General features: G+C 54.0%; 2 protein-coding genes across 5 annotated transcripts in view; one reads left to right on the top strand and one right to left on the bottom strand.

The window, feature by feature from the left end:
• The first annotated feature begins 15 nt into the window (after positions 1 to 15).
• Positions 16 to 8,334, top strand: Tbc1d17 (TBC1 domain family member 17). 2 transcript variants are annotated; one of them, XM_031386451.1, is made up of 17 exons: positions 16 to 243; positions 554 to 652; positions 747 to 821; positions 2,156 to 2,279; positions 3,266 to 3,473; positions 3,959 to 4,070; positions 4,157 to 4,318; positions 4,969 to 5,097; positions 5,183 to 5,286; positions 5,822 to 5,916; positions 6,242 to 6,358; positions 6,437 to 6,537; positions 6,632 to 6,731; positions 7,086 to 7,183; positions 7,287 to 7,403; positions 7,732 to 7,818; positions 7,940 to 8,334. In XM_031386451.1, the coding sequence occupies exons 1-17, from the start codon at positions 223 to 225 to the stop codon at positions 8,129 to 8,131; spliced, it is 1,941 nt and encodes a 646-aa protein (XP_031242311.1). In that variant the 5' UTR covers positions 16 to 222; the 3' UTR covers positions 8,132 to 8,334. The 2 variants fall into 2 exon arrangements, 1 of the variants encoding a protein (XP_031242311.1); XR_004123020.1 differs by having other exon boundaries at positions 54 to 243; positions 7,086 to 7,200; positions 7,940 to 7,994.
• A 210-nt stretch (positions 8,335 to 8,544) lies between these two features.
• Positions 8,545 to 15,043, bottom strand: part of Il4i1 (interleukin 4 induced 1) — a 25,020-nt gene continuing 18,521 nt past the window's right edge. For 2 of the 3 annotated variants that reach the window (XM_031386454.1, XM_031386452.1), the window contains exons 4-9: positions 12,354 to 12,589; positions 11,741 to 11,853; positions 11,045 to 11,246; positions 10,164 to 10,232; positions 9,924 to 10,060; positions 8,545 to 9,794 (exon numbers count right to left, since the gene is read on the bottom strand). In XM_031386454.1, the coding sequence (XP_031242314.1) occupies positions 8,681 to 9,794; positions 9,924 to 10,060; positions 10,164 to 10,232; positions 11,045 to 11,246; positions 11,741 to 11,853; positions 12,354 to 12,589 (1,871 nt within the window). In that variant the 3' untranslated portion in view covers positions 8,545 to 8,680. Of the gene's footprint in view, positions 9,795 to 9,923; positions 10,061 to 10,163; positions 10,233 to 11,044; positions 11,247 to 11,740; positions 11,854 to 12,353; positions 12,590 to 12,671; positions 12,706 to 12,922; positions 12,972 to 15,043 lie in introns of those variants that run through there. The other variant, XM_031386455.1, reaches the window with a different exon arrangement.

Raw genomic sequence — 15,043 nt, 5'->3', positions numbered from 1 at the left:
GCCGTCCCGCTTGACCCTTGCCAACTTTGAAGTCTACACCCGTGACCCGAACCTTCGGGTTTCAACTACCCTATTCAAACAGATGGTTTCACCCACTGCAGCTTTACAACTTTAGGGACGCTACCACTGCCTGGCCTGGAAGGGAGTGTTGTTTTTCCGGATATGACACCAAGTTGACCCGGAAAAGGAGGAGATCGGGGCAGTGGAACCTCCGCGGCGGCAATGGAAGGATCCAGCTACAGGGTAAGACTTCTGAAATCGTTTCTTCGCTTATATATGGGAGACGCCCCCCACTGGTGGTCGGCTTCCACCATCTGCTGTGCAGGGTCTAGGCAGAGCCAACTTAGCAAGCACCATCTTCTGGTAAAGATGCTGTCACGCTCCACAGTCCTTAGGGAGCTCCTCCCTTAGCCCCGCCCCCGGGGAAAACGCACGCCCACCTGGGGCGCGAGGCGGGGCTGCAGGCTTGCCACGCCCCATCCTAGCCTGTCAGTCTGGGTCTCCAGACCCCGCCCCTGGAGAAACGCCGCCCTAGACTCTTGGCTTTCCCCAGGTGGTGTTTGAAAAGGGAGGCGTGTACCTGCACACCAGCGCCCGGAAGCACCAGGATCCGGACTCGCTCATCGCCGGCGTCCTACGAGTGGTGGAGAAGGTGAGCAGGGATGGAGGTGGCAAGTGTGGGGACTTCGAATTGAGGGCTGAGGAGCTTTCGGGTGACTCTACTAAGTCCTCCCCATGTCCCTCAGGACAGCGACGTCCTCCTGCACTGGGCTCCGGTGGAGGAGGCTGGAGACCCAACCCAGATTCTCTTCTCCAAGAAGGTAAGCGACCCGCTCCTCTTCCTCACTCGAGTGAAAGGCAGGGAGTATTCAGGTACCTGTGAGCCTGTTTGCTTTGTGAAATGACCCAATGCCACGTCCTCTTGGCTCCTTAGGGGGCCCTGCTGGGTGAAAGTCTGGGCTCAAATTTCTTAAGGGGTGTGGCCTAGTTTTGGTTCTAGGTAGCTTTCTTTCCTCTCTGTTCTACAGTTTCAGCTGTTTGCTTTATGTTTATTTATTACATTTATTTATTGTGTGTGTGCATTCACATGCCATGGTGTGGGTGTGTGGAGGTCAGAGGATAATCTGTGATAGCAGGTTCTCTCCTCCTTCTTCCACCGAGTGGGCCCTGGGGATTGAACTCAGGTTGTCGGTTTTGGCGGCAAGTGCTGAGCCATCTCACTAAGCCCAGAGATTTAGTTTGTGTGGGGTGGGTGGAGGTGGTGTGAGTGTATGAGCATGTGTGTGCACTACCTGTGAGTGCATGCAGAAGACAGCACTGCTGACACATGCTGGAGCTTAGGGTGTTATGTGGGTCCTGGGATCTAAACTCTGGTTTCTGGTTAACCACTAAACTATCTTTCTGGCCTCATTTGATTTATTTGCTTATTCATCTCTCTTTGTGGGTTCTCTGAACTGAACTCAGGTCATCCATCTTACCTGTTGAGCCGTCTGTCTGGCCCTGCTCAACAGTATCCCCTATCTGTCCATCATCAGTGCCCCCTGTAGACTCCGATCTAGTCACAGTGACTATGGCCACCACTTGAAGCTCTTCACTTACAGTGAAAAGTCAAAAAAACAAAACAAAACAAAACAAAAAAAACCCACAGAGGAACGATGACAAGAACACAGAAGAGGGGCTGGAGAGGTGGCTCAGTGGTTAAGAGTACTGACTGTTCTTCTAGAGGTCCTGTGTTCAATTCCCAGCAACCACATGGTGGCTCACAACCATCTGTAATGGGATCTGACGCCCTCTCCTGGTGGCAGCTACAGTGTACTCCTATACATAAAATAAATAATTCTTCACAGAGAAACCCTGTCTCGAAAAAAAACAAAACAAAACCAAACACACACACACACAGAAGAGGGCGGAGAGCAGGGGTGTGAGCCTGTCCTTTCTCATTGAAGTCAGGTGTAGCAGTTGCCGCCTGAATCCATGAAAGTAGGGTTCCAGCCTGCCTGTCCGTCAGCCACGATGGCTGGCGCAGAGCAAGCTTTCTGCTGCTCCTGTCTCTTTCCCTCCGTGTTCTGAAGCTTGCTTTCTCACTGGGCTTTCAGACTGCAAACTGAAAACCCCAGTGGCCACAGATCTTCATTTTGTTATTTCTTCTCCCAAGGACCCAAGTGGAGGTGAGCCCAGCACCTCAGAGGAGGAACCTACCTTTGACCCAGGCTATGAACCTGACTGGGCTGTCATTAGCACAGTGCGGCCACGGCCCCACCTGGCAGAGCCCAGGAGAGGTAGGTGGAACTGTTCAATGGTGATCCAAGGGACCACATTTTGCCCTTTGTGATCCTGGCTCCAAAGTCTTTCTTGCCCATAGTCAAGATGGCTTCTAGAGGGCTGGAGAGATGGCTCAGCGGGTAAGAGCACTGACTGCTCTTCTGAAGGTCCTCAGTTCAAATCCCAGCAACCACATGGTGGCTCACAACCATCCATAATGGGATCTGATGCCCGCTTCTGGGGTGTTTGAAGATAGCTACAGTGTACTTAAACATATAATAAATAAATAAATCTTTTTTTTTTTTTTTAAAAAAAAGGTAGCTTCTAGGTGCTTGGCTCTGGGTGTTTCCCCAGTGAATTATTCTAAAGGTTTCCAGGTTTGTGGGTTGGACTGACAAGCAGCTAACCACAGGGTAACTTCTTTCTTTCTTCCTTCCTTCCTTCCTTTCTTTTTTTTTGAGAATTTCTTTCTTTTTTTCTTCTTTTTTAAAAGACATGGTCTTACTCTGTAGTCTCTTTTGTAGAGAGGGCCAAGCAGAGGAATATAGTCTTCAAACAGAAGGTTCTGGAACATTCTGGAACAGACACATGGCCCACCAGGCTTCTTTCTAAGCTCAGGCAGTTTTTTTGTTTTGTTTTGTTTTTGTTTTTTTAAAGATTTATTTATTATATGTAAGTACACTGTAGCTGTCTTCAGACACCCCAGAAGAGACATCAGATCTCATTATGGATGGTTGTGAGCCACCATGTGGTTGCTGGGATTTGAACTCAGGACCTTCGAAAGAGTAGTCAGTGCTCTTAACCGCAGAGCCATCTCTCCAGCCCCCAAGCTCAGGCAGTTTTACTTCTAAGGAAGTGCCAAGTAGCCCAGAATCCTCAGAGGCCTGGGGGAGGGTAGCTTCCAACAAGGCCCCAGAAAACAAGGCTGTTGAGAGAGCACACTGAGCTGATCTGCACACCCTTCACCTCTCTCACTGCACCAAGAACCTTTGCTTCCCTCCAGGTGCAGAGCCCAGTTCCTCCCGGAGCTCCTGGGCCTTCTCTGTGAGCCTGGGGGAGCTCAAGTCCATCCGCAGATCGAAGCCAGGCCTCAGCTGGGCCTACTTGGTTCTGGTGACCCAGGCTGGAGGCTCCCTGCCTGCCTTGCACTTCCACAGAGGGGGTACCCGAGCCCTGCTACGAGTCCTTAGCCGATACCTGCTGTTGGCCAGGTAAGCTTCTGCCTGAGCTGGACATGTGAGCCAGCATGTTCTTCTGCAGCTGGAGTTTTAAGGACAATGATCAAAGCACAGTTCTGATCGGAGGGCACTAAGAACATCCAGGCGCATCCCTTTGCAGTCCCAGTGCTTGGGAGGCTGGGACAGGAGGGATTTCAAGGCCAGTGTGGGCTACATGGGACTAGAAGTGAGGGCAGAGAGGGAAGAACTGGGCCCATCTTTATGGAACTTCAGTAGTAGTCTCCTGATACACAGCAAGTGTCTTTTCATCCCCACAAAGCAACCCATTGGCGCTTCCCTGAGTCAGTCAACCTGGCCCAGAAGTGTAAAGGTCTCATTGGCCTCCAAGGTCCAGCTCTGGTCTGAGGCCTTTCCCTGCAGTAGTAGGGATTGCAACACCTGGATTAAGCATGGCCAGGCTAGCCTACTTCCAACGGTACCCTACACCTGTAGCCACCTGTGTGCCCCCTTCCTCCCAGCTCTCCACAGGACTCCCGCCTCTACTTGGTCTTCCCCCAGGACCCCTCTGCCCTCTCCGACTCCTTCCACCACCTGCAGCTCTTTGACCAGGACAGCTCCAATGTGGTGTCTGTGAGTGTCCCTAGATCGGGTGCAGGGCATGCGTGGGTCTGATGAGATCCAGAGGAACGGTTCTGATACCTGTTGCCTATCCCCAGCGTTTCCTTCAGGATCCCTACTCCACCACCTTCAGTAGCTTCTCTCGAGTGACCAACTTCTTCCGGGGAGCCCTACAGCCGCACCCTGAGGGCGCCTCCTCCCCTGACCTACCCCCGCTGCCAGATGATGAGCCAGAGCCTGGCTTTGAGGTCATCTCCTGTGTGAGTGTCAAGTGATCCTGTTTGGGACTTTCTATTGTGTCACACAGGCTTCAAGGCCTCAGTTTTCCCCTTGGTAACATGGAAACAGTATCTGGAGCTGCTTAAGAAGTGACTTCACACAGGGCCCAGGTGGCACATCCTTTAATCCCAGCACTTGGGAGGCAGAGGCAGGTGGATCTCTGTGAGTTCGAGGCCAGCCTGGTCTACAGAGTGAGTTCCAGGACAGCCAGGGCTACACAGAGAAATCCTGTCTCCAGAACAAAAAACTCCCAACAAAGAAGTCACTTTTATGTGCTGGGCCAGCTGCCTGGTGTGCCTGGTGGGTGGATGTGTTTCCTTGCTGAGGATATCCAACCTAGGGGCTCTTGTGTGCTAGGCAGGTGCTCTACTGCTCAGCCACATCCCCAACCCCACACTGTGATCTTGAGTAGCACTCCCCTACTGAACTAGCTTGCCAGCCATGTCTGGTCCTCTAGACTGGACGGCTCAGTTTCCTAGCCTGGCCTTATACTGTGTGATCTTCTTGCCTCAGCCCTGCCTGTGCCTTGGGAAGCTTCCTGCTGGCCAAAGAAGGTGTTATCTATTCTTGGTCTTTAGGGTTCCTCCCTGGCCCAGGAGGGCTTAGGACTCACCTACCCTGTGCCCTGCAGGTGGAGCTGGGGCAGCGGCCCACAGTGGAGCGTGCTCCTCCAGTCACAGAGGAAGAATGGAACCGCCACGTGGGTCCTGAGGGTCGCCTGCAGCGTGTCCCTGAGTTGAAAAATCGGATCTTCTCAGGCGTGAGTGTCAGTGGGTGCAGCCTAGCGTAGGTTGGCAGATGGCTAGGAGGAATCTCACTGACCTGTTACTCCATTGCACCCCCAGGGTCTTAGCCCTGGCCTTCGGCGAGAGGCTTGGAAGTTCCTTCTGGGGTACCTTAGCTGGGAGAATTCAGCTGAAGAACACAAAGCCCACGTGCGGAAGAAAACGTGAGTGAGAAAGTGTGGCTCCCACATCCTTTGGCCACCTCTTCCCTAAGGCTCGGCACTCTCCCAGGCTTCAAGATCATGGTGTCCTGCAGCCAGCACCAGTCCCCTACAGTTTTGTAGGACTAGTGTGCGCTGTATTGGGACTTCTTCCACAAATGCTGGTTTGGAGACACTCTGTGCAGTGAACAGTCTCATCCTCCTTGTGGCTGCCTCCTGACAAGGTGCCTCCCTCACTCAGATGCTATTCTAGTGGCTGTCAGCTCCTTCCTGTGCGTGTCAGGCTTCTGCTGTGTCTGGCCCCTTGGGAGGACCTGGGGTGCTTTAGTGCCCCTGGACATGCTTGTCCAGCAGAGAGAGGGGTGGTGCCACACATTATCAGAAGCCCACAGGGTGTTCTGTGCAGAGAAGCATCAGGGGAGAGAAGAAAGGGAGAGGCAGAACAGGGCGTGAGGAGTCATGATGTGGCAAGTGTTTTCCAGGTGTCCCCTGGGTGCTGTGATAGCAGGAGCCATAGCTTCCGTGTCCCTCCCCTCAGGGATGAATACTTCCGAATGAAGTTGCAGTGGAAGTCTGTGAGTGCTGAGCAGGAGCGGAGGAATTCACTGCTGCATGGATACCGAAGCCTCATTGGTGGGTGGGGTCAGGAAGCATGTGGTGGGAGTTGGGGTGGTGGGGGCAAGTTGCAGTGGGGAGGGCAGGGCAGGGAAGGTTGTCTTGGGGCCTTATCAGCTCTCACTGGGAGATTGGGTGGCTTTAGCTCTTGCTCAGTGCCTCTGTTTCCCTGATGTCAGAGGGCATAGCTAGAGTCTCAGGTTGTGGGAAAGGCCCATCCTCACCCTAGCATGAATGCTGCAGCTGAGGGCTGCTAGCATACAGGGAAATAGCACTGCTGCCTCTGATCAGCTAGGAAGGCCTACTGACCTTTCTCATGTTGCTGCTGTGATGGATTCCACAGAGAGAGATGTAAGCCGCACTGACAGGACTAACAAGTTCTATGAAGGGCCTGAGAACCCAGGGCTGGGCCTGCTCAATGACATCCTTCTTACCTACTGCATGTACCACTTTGACTTGGGTAAGCACTGCACTGATGGGGAGAGGGCCGAGTGCTTGGGGTGCTCAAGGTGTTGTAGCTGACCCTGTGTCCCCTCAGGCTATGTTCAGGGTATGAGTGACCTCCTGTCCCCAATCCTCTTCGTTGTTCAAAATGAAGTAGATGCCTTCTGGTGTTTCTGTGGCTTCATGGAACTTGTGGTGAGGCACGGGTGGGAGAGTGGGAGTGGTCAGGGATAGCCTCTGAGTATCCAGTCTGCACTCTGTCCTCACACTTACCTCCTGCTCTCTGCAGCATGGGAACTTTGAAGAGAGTCAGGAGACTATGAAGCGCCAGCTTGGGCAGCTCTTGCTGCTTCTGCGGGTGCTGGATCAGCCACTCTGTGATTTCCTGGGTAGGTCCTGTGTGAGACCCTCTGAATTAGAAAAACGTCCCAAGAAAAACCTGGCATTCAAAGCCTAGAGGATAGGGAAGTCTGCCCACCTTGGGCCAGCTGAGGTTTCTCTAGACCCTCAGCCAGGGCCACAGCATTCTAGCTAAGTTCCTTGTTGCTTGTTTAATACAAGACATGCTGAAGTGGCTGTGGCTCACTTCGTAACGGGTGAATGGTGGCACTACTCGTAGCAGGAGAATTCATGTGTGTAGTCATGCCAGTCATCTGCCTGTCCCACTGCTCAGCACACTGTGATCTGGCTGTAGCTTGATCACTAGCTGTGGGCAAGGCTGACTGCCTGTGCTCCTCTTCTAGATTCTCAGGACTCGGGCTCGCTGTGCTTCTGTTTCCGGTGGCTGCTCATCTGGTTCAAGAGGGAATTCCCCTTTCCTGATGTCCTTCGGCTGTGGGAGGTGGGCAGCCAGTTGGGGTGAGAGGGCTAGTAGAAGGGCTGGGAGGTTGAAGGCAGATGGGCAGGTCGGGATGGGGCTTCAGGGGTTTCTTCTGACACCCCAGGTGCTGTGGACTGGGCTTCCTGGCCCCAATCTGCACCTGCTGGTGGCCTGTGCCATCTTGGACATGGAACGGGACACCCTGATGCTGTCTGGCTTTGGCTCCAACGAGATCCTTAAGGTGAGGGCACTTCCCACCTTCTGCTCTGACTTAGATGTGCAATGCATGGTGTTAGCCTTGGGATGGATTGGTGATCACTTTGGTGGGGTTGGAACTGTTTTCCCCACCTACCAGGTTACTAGATTGCACCTATGGAGCAGTGAAGTAGAGGATCCTGCCCCTCCCCAGTGAGGGCTCTTCCTGTTGTGCTCCAGCATCCACATGAGAATGCTATGGAAGACTGTGGCAGGCCAGGGACTCCTGAAGTTGGGCCCTGTACCTCAAGCACCAGTCTGCTTCTGTCCATCAGCAGAGTGCAGGCATGGACCTGACCTTCCCTTTCCCACAGCACATCAATGAACTGACCATGAAGCTGAGTGTGGAGGATGTGCTGACTCGGGCAGAGGCTCTGTACAGGCAGCTGACGGCCTGCCCAGTGAGTCTTTAGTTCTTGCTGGATAAATCCCATGGCTCTCCAGCCAGCCTCTCCTCCTCCCACACCTACTGACTACCCTCACCCATCAGCTAACCTCTTGGGCCACTCCTCCCCCCCACAGGAGCTGCCGCACAATGTGCAGGAGATCCTGGGGCTTACACAGCCAGAAGAGCCTAGTAGCCCATCTCCTCCGGTATCTCCAATGTCCTTGTCACCCACTCGGGCCACGTTGCCCCCACCGCCACCTGAGGAAGTGGTCCCGCAGCCTGACAGCAGTCTTGAGATCCTGCCTGAGGACGAGGATGGCGCCTGACTCCTAGCCTGGAGCATCTGACCGGGTACCCGCAGGTTGACAGGCCCTAAGCTCCATGTCCATAGAGGAGGCCTGGAGCGAAAGGAGACCCTGAGCCAGCCAATGAAATGGAGGAAGGTCCTCCTGGAGGTCCGGGATTCCCGAGTGCCCGCCTACCAGCTTCTGCCAATGTGAGGCAATAAAACCATTCTTGGTTGACTGCGCTGGCATCAGGACACTTTGCTTTTCAGATCTTGCTCATAGCCCATGCTGGCCTCAAGGCTGCTGGGTTTTCCTTCCAGTCAGGATCTGTCAGCACCCAGCCTCCAATGGCTTCTGATCTCTTGACCAGTGGAGTGTTCGTTCATTCAAGTGTTGCCCCACCCAGGGCAGCTATGTTCAGGAAACCAGAGCAGTGGGGAGGGAAGTGAGCCTCTGGTTTAACAAAAATAACTTTATTGTAGGCTATTTCTGTAGGTGGTCTGTCTGCCCTGCCCTGAAGAGGGCTGGGTTAGGAGCTGGTTGCTCACTTCCCCTTTGCTATTAAGAGTGGTCCGCCTCTCAGTGCATTTACTTTGAGGTACCAGATCCCACAGGCCCGTGTTTACTATGTACATGCCCACGCCCTTGTAATTCCGGGATGACTTCCCCATGCACATGTACGTGCTCCGAAGGATATACATTCTGGTGGACGTGTCCTGGCAGCTCAGGTATGGCTTCCACGAACACGTGTTGCTGCCCCTCGTGGCTTATTTCCACCAAGTGCTTGTGCGAGCCCTCGGGGCTGACTTCTTCCTGAGCCTCCTGCTCCTTGGGGCTGACTTCTTCCTGCGCATGCTGCTCCTCCGGCCACTCCCCGTCCAGATGCTGGTCTGAGGGGCTGGCCTCTGTGTGTGCATGCTCCGTCATCTCGGGGTCGACCACCCCGTACCCTTGGTTATTGATCCTCATTGCAGCCCGCAACCCGGACTTAACAGCGGTTTCTACCCAGCCATGCGGGAGAGCTGTATGTTCGCCCGCAAAGTAAATGCGGCCGTAAGGGGCTGACCAGTCATAGTCCTCGGCCCCTTGCCCATACAATGGCGGCTGCACCACGAAGCCTCCCTGGCTATGCGGGTCCTCTGCCCAGCGCTTGACCACACCCCTGCCGTCCCACAGCCGGTACACCACAGGCCCGTGCAGGGCCGCCAGGTCCTTGAGCGCCAAACGCAGGGTCTGCTCCGTGCTCAGTCCAGCGAAGGGGGCTGCAGCATCCGACCACGTGTAGGAGGCCAGAAGCAGTGAGCCCTCGCCCGGCGCCGGATAGAATATGAGGCGCGATGGGCGGTCAGTGTTGGAGTGGCCGCCCTCGATGTGTTCGTCGTGCCAGAAAGGCTGACGGAAACTCAGAAAAACCTTGCTGGCTGCCACGTAGTGAAGCGCGCGCAGTGCCTCCTGCCTCTTGGGAGTCAGGGGCGGTAAGAAGGTAATGCGCTGCAGCGCGGGCCCACTGGCAGTCAGCAGCACCACGTCCGCGGTCAGCACCTTCGAGCTGGGAGACTGTAGCGGGGTGGCGACGTGCACGCGCACATCGTACATCCCCTGAGTGATCGACGTCACAGGCGCGTTCAGCAGCACTGGCCCGGACAGCGAGCTCAGCAGCGCTCGCGGAAGCAGGTCCCAGCCACCCACGATGCGGCTGTACCTACAGGGGGAGGCAAAGAAGGACCGGCTCGCTGACCCAGCCAGGCACAGCTCAAGGCCCTGTCCCCTCTGGCCCTGCCTCTCCCAGGATGCCCCGCCTTGGGGCTTGCCCTATCCGTTGTGCCCTCACCTGAGTCGATCGCTCAGGCAAGCGTGTGCGCGTAATGCCTCTGCAAAACTGAGGTAGAAGAAGCCCTCCTCGGACATCACATCTCCCAGGAGCTGCACAGCCGGTCGGGACAGGTTGCCCTCCCCGAGGAGGTATTCCTGTGCAGTGGGCAAGGGCACAATCAGACCCTTCTTTCCTGCTGAGCCCTGGATCACAACAATCTCTTGTGACAGGAGAGAGAAACCACTTTGCCTCACTCACCAGGAGCGTAAGCTTGTTGAACTTATTCATGGCTTTCTTGCAGCCCAAGGCCTTGAGGTCTTTGAAGACCTGTGGGGACAATCAGAGGACCCTGGCTGCAGCAGGAACAGCAGTTCACCTCACTTCAAGTCCCAGGCATTAGCTCATGATGCATGCATTTCTTCTGAAGTAGGAGCCTTCCCTGTCTGCCCACCCAGTCAGCAGTAGCTTGTGTTTTTGTGCAGGCCTGTGAGTGTGAACCCCAGGAGGAAGCACTGGAGCCCCCCGCCACTGGCCCCCCCGAGGACCAGCGGCCTCTATCACCCTTTCCTGCAGAAGGCAATTATAGTTCTAAAGTATAGAGAGCAGAGCCACCTCCCCCTACACGCAGGCTCTCCCGCCTGGCATTTAGTAATCTTTGAGTTCCTTCCAAACATGACTCCAGCCTCTTTAGCCAGACCTTGTCATGGGTAAGGTGGAAGGTAGACAGACATCAAGGATACAGACTTAGGGTGATGGATGAGGAAGGTTGTGCTCTAGTAGCAGAGGAGGGCATGCCCGGACCACCAGGTGAATTAAAGGGAGAGGAAGTTATTTGGCATGTCTGGCCCATGAGTCTGAGAGGCACTGGGGAGCTACATGGACTTGTGGGCAGGGTCACCTGGGTGGAAAGATCCTTTTGGGACACGAAAAGAGGGTGATGTCTGACAGCACTATCTGAGGCAAGCAGATGGGGACCCAGAGTAGCAATGTTGCTGGAGGGTCCTGGGAGTGAGCGCCAGGGGCTACAGTAGAAAACACTAGCTAGCCATCAGCAGACATGTGGAACGGACATTAACAGGATAGTAGTAGGCAAGATTCTTGGGGGCAGGGCTGAGCTCAGCAGGAAAGCCTGTGGCCACCTTGTTGAGTGCCATCTGGTAGATGTCCTCTGGGGAATGACCCCTTTCCCTTTGGTTCAAGTTGTAGCCCAACTTTTCTGGCATCTTCTCCACCACATAGTTTCGCAGCTTCACATCATTCACCTCCGTCCACGTGTTCTCATCATACTGTGTAAACTGAGTCAGGTTGAGGCCCAGGCTCCTGCAGAGCTTGTGCAAGATCCTGGAAGTGGGAGGCTGCTTGAGAGAAGCCTGGCCTGGCACTATAGGAGGGACCACTGGAGATGGGCATCAAACTACTTACTGGGGACCTGAGGGCTGGCTAAGGAGCTGGGGGTGGAAATAGGAGCAGAGCTCAGGCAGCCTGCGGGCTAGGGCCCTGATAAGGAGATGATCACCCCAGCTCTCTGGAAGGCAATACTGAGGGTTGTGAGTTGGGAGTGAGGTCCTAGACCCAACTTTTGACTGGGTCGGAATATGGGTGACACTGGAGATGAGTTGGAGGTGTAGCTTGAAGCCCAAGGTTTCATAAGCAGCACCTCAAACAAAGACACTGGTGCCTGGACTGGGGATAGAGCTAGCTTCTGGTTGAGCCTAGACCAAGAATGAGGCCTGGATTGGCTGAGCCTGAATCTGGGATTGGAGTTGGTAGAATATGGGAGTGGGTATGGAACTGGGCTTTGGCTAAACCTTGGTGCAGCAGAGGTGGGACCTCACCTGTGGGAGCTGGGCATTCGCATGGCCCCAAGCTCCCCTATCCAGCCTGTCTTCTCATCCCGGAAAGTGAAGATACGGCCCCCAATCCTGCTATCTGCCTCCAGAATGGTGACCTAGAGGTGAGGGGCAAACAAGGACCTCAGCTCCCTCACTACAGTCAACTAGCCCCTGCCTATCTTGCTCCTCATAGTAAGGCACCCCTACACTAGAAGGGCCTTTCTTCCAGATAGAAGGGGCTGCTAAGGTAACAGAAAGTAAGGTTTCAAGACTGTAGCAGGAAGATACCAGATGGATTGCAGAGGGACTTCCCAGCTTAAGGTAGAAGGAGGAAGATTTCCTAGTTTGTACAGAAGACTTGAGGCTGGCCCATTCTCATTCCTGGGGCTAGGTGAATGAATACTTCCCCTTAAGGATTTCTCAGCCCCCTCACCCTCAAATCCCTGTCTCAACTCTTGACAATTACATTAAGAAGAGGCAGTAGGCCTTCCCTCCAAGGATGGGTAAGTGGAGTGCAGTGGGTCAATGAAATGGGGGCTTCTCCACCCAGCACTACTCAGGACTCCCCACGGGCAGCAGCAAAGGCTCCCTGCAGACCGTAGGCAGCACTTCTCACCTTGTGTCCTGCATCACTGAGCACCTTGGCTGCTACCAGCCCAGCCACACCAGCACCAACCACTACCACCTTCTGGGGCTTTGAAGTCCGATTGAGGCCCAAGGTCACCACCTTGAGTAGCTGCTCATAATCATGGTCCTCCATACACTTCTCGATAGGGTTCAGGCTGGAGGCTGCCTTCCAGTCCAGAGAGACTGCCAGACCAAGGAGGGTGGTCACCAGGACAAGATGCAGGGCTGGCAAAAGGACAGGGTCAGCACACAGGTACCAGGAGTCACCTTTAATCCCAGCACTCCCTCCTCTTAGTTGCTCACTTACCCAGCCCAGCCATGGCTCAAGTGGCATCTGCTGTCTGAGTGAAGAAGTGGGGCATCAATGTGGTGGGGCCAGGGATCCCCAGCCTGTCTCCCTCCTTCCTCTCTGGGCATGCGTTTCCCCCAGACCTAATCTTGATCCTTCAGAGCTCCTGAGACCATTGTTCCAACATCTGGCCTGGCTCCCTCCCCTCCTGCTTGCCAGCCCTGGGTTCCGGGATCCAGTCACTGCCACCACCCTCCATGTAGCTCTACCTCCAGCTCTCCTGGACAGAACAGCAGAGCAGAGCCTCTGCAATTCTTCCCTTAAAAGCAGCCAGCCCCGCCCACTCACCTCCCTGGGGAATTAAAAGTGCTTTTCTGAGCTAGGGTCAGATGCTGGGGGAGGTGGTGGGAAGAGGATCACAGGAGGAAGTAACTCAGTCTATTTTTCTTCCTCCTGCTCCAAATAGTTTTGGGGAAGCTGGGGGTGGGGACTACCCATCCAGGTGCGGTGTTGATGGTGGACCCTATGCTCTAGGCTTCTTGGACTTTTGTCTTGGGTCTGCCCATCCCTGGGCCATGTCTCCCCCCAACCCCCAATCTCTCCAGGCATGTCTCCAAATGTATGAAACAGGCACACACAAGCCTGGGGCCTCAGCTTTTGGGACAGGGCCTTCCACATTCAAAGCCCATATAGGCCTGCTAATGTCACATGGTCCAGCACAAAATGGCAGGAATGGAGCCTGGTCTGGGCCTGCATATAGCACCTGGCCAGGTCCAGAACCTGTTGCTGCAGATGCAGGAACATGGGGAGGACTGGTTGGTGATGGCTGAGGGGCCACCTGTCCTTCCTGTTTTAAGAACTGCTGAGCAGGGCTGGAGAGATGGCTCAGTGGTTAAGAGCACTGACTGCTCTTCCGAAGGTCCTGAGTTCAAATCCCAGCAACCACATGGTGGCTCACAACCATCTGTAATGAGACTCAACACCCTCTTCTGGAGTGTCTGAAGACAGCTACAGTGTACTTACATATAATAAATAAATAAATCTTTAAAAAAAAAAAAAAAGAACTGCTGAGCAGCAGATTATGGAATGACACCTCAGAGAAATGACCCTAGAAGCCTCTGCCTCGCAGGAGGCCATAAGCAGATGACACCTGGGTTACCCAAAACTGGTGAGGCAAGGCAACAGGATGCAGGGGGACTTTCCTTGGGGTTGGGGAGATGGGTTAGAACAGCCAGGGCGGGAAATCACAGAGAGAGCAGATTGGGGAACTCCAGAGCCTAGTAACGCAATGGTGGTTGGTGCTTATGTGTTCTGTGGCTTGGGCCAAACAGTGGCCAGAAGTGCAAAACCAAGCAGGCTGGAGGCCCCAGGTCAAGCAGAATTCTGGCACAGTACTTGGTCTCAATCTTACAGAGGAACTGACAGTCCTGAGAGGGTGTGGGTGGGCAACAGCTGCTTCACAGCCTGGAATTTATTTTGGCTTTTCGAGCTACGGTTTCTGTGTCCCCCTGGCTGTCCTAGCACTCAGAGATCTGCCTGCCTCTACCTCCAGAGTGCGGGAATTAAAGGTGTGTGCTACTGTTTCAGCTTATTTACTTATAGACAGGATTTCATTCTGTATACCAGGCTGGCCTCAAACTCCCTATGATCCTCCTGCCTTGGTGTCTTGAACGCAAGAATAACAGCATCTGTTGCCAGTGCTCTTCCTCAGCTTCTGAATTCCATTCTGCACCAATGAGTGAGCCTTAAGTTGCCATGGTAAGAATAAAAGTAGGGCCTGGCACACAGGGACTATACTATAGCTTTGAATTTTAAAAAATTTCATTTATGTGGTTGAGATTTTTACCTTCATGAATGTCTGTGTACCATGTGTGTCTGTCTGTTGCCCAAAGAGGCCAGAGAGGGACATTGGATCTGCTGGCATGGAAGTGACCAATGGTGAGCCCCCAGGAAGGTCTTGGGAATTAAACCCTAGTTCTCTGGAAGAACAGCCAGTGTTCCTAAACCCTTGAAGCACCTCTAAGCCTCATGAAAAGAGCTTTTGGGTCCCTGGTCAGGTGAGATCGGAGCTACTCCTGTTCCCCTAGGGAGCTCTGAGGAGCAAACAGAATGGGTTCAGGTATTGTTGCCAAATCCTAAGCTAGTGATTCAGTGGTGTGGTATGTGTGGCCACACATGTGTTTGTCATCTCAGTCTATCCCCATCATCAAGAGTTCAAGGCCAGGGCTGGAGTGATGGCTCAGCGGTTAAGAGCACACTGACTGCTCTTTGGAAGGTCCTGAGTTCAAATCCCAGCAACCACATAGTGGTTCACAACCATCCGTAATGAGATCTGATGCCCTCTTTTGGGGTGTCTGAAGACAGCTACAGTGTACTTACATATAATAAAT

This window comes from Mastomys coucha, unplaced genomic scaffold (genome assembly GCF_008632895.1).
Source record: "Mastomys coucha isolate ucsf_1 unplaced genomic scaffold, UCSF_Mcou_1 pScaffold21, whole genome shotgun sequence".
Lineage (NCBI taxonomy): Eukaryota > Metazoa > Chordata > Mammalia > Rodentia > Muridae > Mastomys > Mastomys coucha.
Note: the sequence above shows the minus strand (reverse complement) of the source record. Positions and strands in the feature narration are given on the sequence as shown.

Bases quoted from the DNA above. Each gene is read 5' to 3' on its own strand.
- Tbc1d17 (XM_031386451.1), top strand. From the start codon at position 223: ATGGAAGGATCCAGCTACAGG. The intron at 653-746 runs GTGAGCAGGGAT...CATGTCCCTCAG, and splicing joins TCCTACGAGTGGTGGAGAAG to GACAGCGACGTCCTCCTGCA. The intron at 5,098-5,182 runs GTGAGTGTCAGT...TTGCACCCCCAG, and splicing joins AAAATCGGATCTTCTCAGGC to GGTCTTAGCCCTGGCCTTCG.